Genomic DNA, 5,000 nt, shown 5'->3' with positions numbered 1-5,000 from the left:
CTCCCCTCTGCTCTCCTCTCTCCTACTCTCCTCTCTCTCTCCTCTCCTCTCCTCTCCTCTCTTCTCTTCTCTCCTCCTCTCCTCCCCTCCCCTCTTTCTCCTCTCTTCTCCTCTCCTCTCTCTCTTCACTGTCCTCTGCGTCGGCAACACAACAGGCCGGCATGGAGAAGAGAAGAGCATAGAAAAGAAGAAGAGGAAATAAAATAGATACATGCAATACACGCACACACACAAACACAAACACACACACAAAAGAAAAGACAGATCTGCTCCGTCTATTAATTTACAGTTTTTCTCGATTGCCTCCACACAAGTTCTGGTACTTCACACACAATTCTCGGAACATCTCACCCATTTCCCAACTCCCCTAACCAATGTCACTGAACACTAAACACAATTCCTTATTTACACTCACATTTCAGTTTTAAAACACACTCTTTTCAAACCACTACACACAATTTTCTGGATTACACACAATTTTCATGAAGAAAAACCCTGGTTGTCGCATTGAACACACTGCCATTCAAAATACTAAAATCAACTGCCACCCTATGTTCACTTCCTCATCAGATGCGCAAACTCTCTTCATACCGGTTTACAATCTGAAATCATCACCCCATAAGGACACACATTGCATGTGATATTGATGAAAACATGAGTGGATGCAGTGAGAAAACACATTTGTTTAGTTTTTGAACTCCAAAATATGTTATACAAGAGATCACTTTCATGTGGTTACCCAATATTTTACAATAAAATAGTACATTTTTTAAAAATGTCAGAAAAATATGTAAAATATATTTTTTGCCACACATTTGTGTACTCCGAGTCTAAAAACAATATTTCAGTATTTTACAACAGAAAAATACCCTCTTTAGTGAGTAGAACAGTGAAGAAAATAAGTTTCTACTGTGTGTCAAGTTGAGTATAGAGTTTTACCTTGTGCATATTAGTGTTCAATGGTTCACATAAGAGTGTATTGAAATGACTGCTTGTGTGTGTTATTTGAGAACAAAATGAGGTTTTTAGAAGAGAGTACATTGTTTTGAGACAAGACGTGCATTTTTCAGAGGAAGTGAAGAGTTCTGCCCGTTGCGTGTGAGGTTTGGAGATTTGTGTGTAGAGTTTTGAGAATTCGAAAACTGATTCTGAAAAATGTGTGTAAGCAATCGAGAAAAACTGTAAAGCCAGCACCATATCCCTCCTCGTCTCCTTTCTTTTTGTGTGCATGTATGAGCTATTTATGCATTAATTCTGTCGGAATATGTGCATGTGCAAGGTTGTGTGTTTGTGTGTGAGAGAGAGAGAGTGAGAGAGAGAGAGGGGGGGGGCAGAGAGAGAGAGAGAGAGAGAGAGAGAGAGAGAGATAGAGATAGCGAGAGAGAGAGAGAGAGAGAGAGAGAGAGAGAGAGAGAGAGAGAGAGAGAGAGAGAGAGAGCGAGAGAGCGAGAATGTGGGTGATGGGGAATTCTAATACGTTGGAGACTTCAATAAAGTGAGGTTATTTTTGTGTAGGTGATTACATAAGCACACCTTCTCTGTCTATATGTGTCTACCCTTCTGTCCCGGCACCTCAGTTTCTCTCCACCTCCCTTGTCAGTGTTCATTAACACATCTATCATGCTGATCATTACTACCAGTAACTAGGCATTGGAGTGAATTACGAACACATCCTGTATACGGTCGGAGTCAGCTGAATTAACACCTGAGCCAGCTCATCCTAATTGAGCTGCTATACAGGGGTTTCCCGTTTGTAAACAATCCTCTGGCTGCACACGCAGTCAGGGGTCCCTCTTCAAGCTCTGATTGTTGAAAATGCTGTCACTCAAAAATTGGCTGCTTAGCATCTTGCCCCTCCTCACACGGCAAATGTTTGTAAACAGGAAACCTATCTATACCTGCAAACAGATCAGTCACAAGTGGAACATGCCACAGGACCTAAGTCAGAGTTCAATAAACCAAACCAGGCCCGTTTGTGTTATGCTGCCCTGACCCTGGCCCTGTCCAGGCCAACGTACTTGGTTTCTAAAACTGACATATGGCTCTTGCTCACGGCTCACGCTCCGGGTTCAGAGGAGGTAACTATTCCTTGTTCTGACATGATATGTTTGTTTGTTCAGGTGATCCGTGTGTCAGTGTCAGTCATACTTAGGTCAACAGCAGGACATTGAACGATCTCGAGTGATTCATTCCCTCAGAATTCTGCTCATCACATCTCTCATAAGGTGTAGCGCACATGTCTAAAGGATAAAAAGGCCTAAAGGTAATTTGTCTGAAGACAGACGAGAAGAGGAAAAAACATATCATTTGTAAGTAACAAACCTGTTTGTATTTACATACAATAGTGCGTTTGTAGATGCGTCAGAGAGGCGGATACTTTCTGAAATCAGGAAAAATGTCTCTGTCTTCTTCAATCATTGAGAAAACTCTGTAAGCTACATAGTGCATAAAGTACAAACACATAGCGTTCATTTTTATCGGTTTCATTTCTCTCCAGTTTGCTGACTTCTAACCACCAAAACTAGTCAAGAGAGAATCCAGTGGAGGATGGAGGTGAATACAAAACTGAGCTGAGGTAGCCTGGCTACAGTATGTTTTTTAGAGCTCGAAAAAGCAGTTGAATATCATTCACAGGGGAATCAAAATAATTCAGTTGAATTATAGCAAGTGGTGTGAACTCCAACAACTCAGCCAGGAAGCGTTTGGCAGTACCAGGAAGTAGGCCTGTTATTTTGACACGTGAATACTTATAAGAACACTGAGACCATGCCACTGTCTATCTGGGTCCATATATGGTTTAGCAATTGCATATGTCACGTTAAATAAATGGTTAAATAAAACAGTACAAGCCTAATGGTGAAATCATGTGTTTTTCACAAAGTGATAGAAGCGCACTGATGCATCAGACTGTTTTAGGGCGTGTGTAAAGCTGAAGCATGTCCACAATGAGATGTTCAAGTCCCTTTTCATGCAAGCAAGTTCAAGAGCACTTCTTTAAAATCAATTCTGTAATTTTCCAAAAGTCACAGCAGAGGGGCCAGCGCAATAACCTTGATGAGAACCCAAGCTGCAATGTGAATCTAGTTGTAACTGTGCAATGTAACCGGTTTGCAACACGGCTGTGTGGATGGGCGGAATCATTGCAGACTGGGCCCCAGGGCAAAACACTTTTATGGATCCTCATATGGCCTGCCACCAAGGGCCCCCACCACCAATACGGAAGGGCTCTGTGGCTTGGGTTAAATTCCCTGGTTGCCTCCTCTATTGATCCAACCCTGATTGTATCTCTATTTCTGGTATTTCAGTGATAGATGACTACAAGCTTGAGATTCAGAATATAGAACCACGATTTTAAATACTATTTGTGAATGTGTGTTTTTACAGATAAACCGTACTGTTCTATTTTAGTCCAAATCCAGTTTGACGGCTTTAAAAACGTCTGTTGTAAATAAAACTGACTTACTTTTTGCCTCAGGAACAAAAAAAGCAGACTCACCGTTTTGTATTTGACGATGTACTCGAGGATGGGCATACCCCCGTCGTCTTGCTTGATGAGCCCCAGCTTGTAGGCTTTTCCAACCCCTCGCTGGCCATTCACCGAAGGGGGGCTTGGCTCTCCTGGAGAACGAATGGCCATCATTCATGGTTATGTTAAGCGGACACAGACACACTGGTCAACTGACCACATACTAAACAGTACAGTCGGGGAAGGAGTTTAACTGGGTGCTCTTTCATTCAGTACAATGTAACCCCAACTGTTTTCTGCTCAAGCAAATACACTTCTGATGTCTCATGGCACTTTTCAATGTTTTTGCATGTGTAATTCCCTGTTGTTTATGGACCCTCTTGTGCATTGAGTCTATGTAAATATGAAATGTGCTATAAAAATAAAATTGACTTGACTTGACTTGACTCTTGTTTTTCTTTCATGGCCCTGTATTTTAGACTGCTGATATGGCTACAATAAACTGGAACTTGAACTTAAACTTGAAAGGAACACTTGCTGTAAGGGCCAATTTTCCAACAAACTTTTCCTTGGCCATGTGAGACAGAGTATGGCATTTCAGACACGCATTCCTGATTAAGCATGCACGGAGAGAGACATAAACTTGAGATGTTGTTCCATTTTATTGTCTGTTTTCTTGAATGGATATTTCCGTTAATGGATATATCCATTCAGGTCTATAATTAACACTCCACAATTTGTATATAGTAGTGGCGTCAACAATGATCGATTCGGCGATCCAAATCGATGCGGGGCATGGACGATCCAGAATCGATCCGGCAAGTTCCAGAATCGATCCGGCAAATTTTTTATGTTTCAATTACTTCCATGGATATTTCGGGAGCAAGTGAATGTTAAATTAAATAAAAGCACTTCAAAACATTGCAAGACTGATACAGACTGATACAGAAAACAGCCAATAAATTGTTGCTCAGTATCTGACTACTTGTATTGCCCCATCATGACTGATTAAACATTTGCTTTGCTTTCAATAGAAATGTAATGCATTGCAATGCATTGTAGAATTGAATCGGATCGGATCGAATCGGATCGAATCGAATCGCTACCTCCCGAATCGTGATCGAATCAGATCGTGACGGCAGTGTCGATCCACACCACTAGTATATAGCCTACTGTATTGTGGAATCAGGTTCTTACAGGCTAATGCACACAGTCCCTTCGTGATATGGCAATTGTATTTATAGCAAGCACCGCTGGTGTGTACACACCACACATACGGTACGGTAGCAAGGCAACAAAGGGCTAGAGAGGGTACTGTACTTACGTATGGGGAGTGTTTGAAAGCTCTCTGTGCGACTGAACTCTCCTTGGCCTTTTCCATTTACCGCTGCTACGTGCACCTCATATGTGGTGTTGGGTTCAAGGTTGTACAGCTGAACCAGTGCTGGAGAGAGAGAGAGAGAGAGAGAGAGAGAGAGAGAGAGAGAGAGAGAGAGAGAGAGAGAGAGAAGGAGAGAGACAGACAGAGAGAGAG

At 41.9% G+C, this 5,000-nt stretch overlaps 1 protein-coding gene across 3 annotated transcripts in view; it reads right to left on the bottom strand.

Moving 5' to 3' along the window:
- Positions 1-5,000, bottom strand: part of ncam2 (neural cell adhesion molecule 2) — a 353,287-nt gene that overhangs the window by 36,330 nt on the left and 311,957 nt on the right. For all 3 annotated transcript variants that reach the window (XM_063213815.1, XM_063213816.1, XM_063213817.1), the window contains exons 13-14: positions 4,791-4,910; positions 3,497-3,618 (exon numbers count right to left, since the gene is read on the bottom strand). In XM_063213815.1, coding sequence (XP_063069885.1) covers positions 3,497-3,618; positions 4,791-4,910 — 242 coding nt within the window. The remainder of the gene's footprint in view (positions 1-3,496; positions 3,619-4,790; positions 4,911-5,000) is intronic.

This window comes from Engraulis encrasicolus, chromosome 13 (assembly GCF_034702125.1).
Source record: "Engraulis encrasicolus isolate BLACKSEA-1 chromosome 13, IST_EnEncr_1.0, whole genome shotgun sequence".
In the NCBI taxonomy this organism is placed as follows: domain Eukaryota; kingdom Metazoa; phylum Chordata; class Actinopteri; order Clupeiformes; family Engraulidae; genus Engraulis; species Engraulis encrasicolus.
Note: the sequence above shows the minus strand (reverse complement) of the source record. Positions and strands in the feature narration are given on the sequence as shown.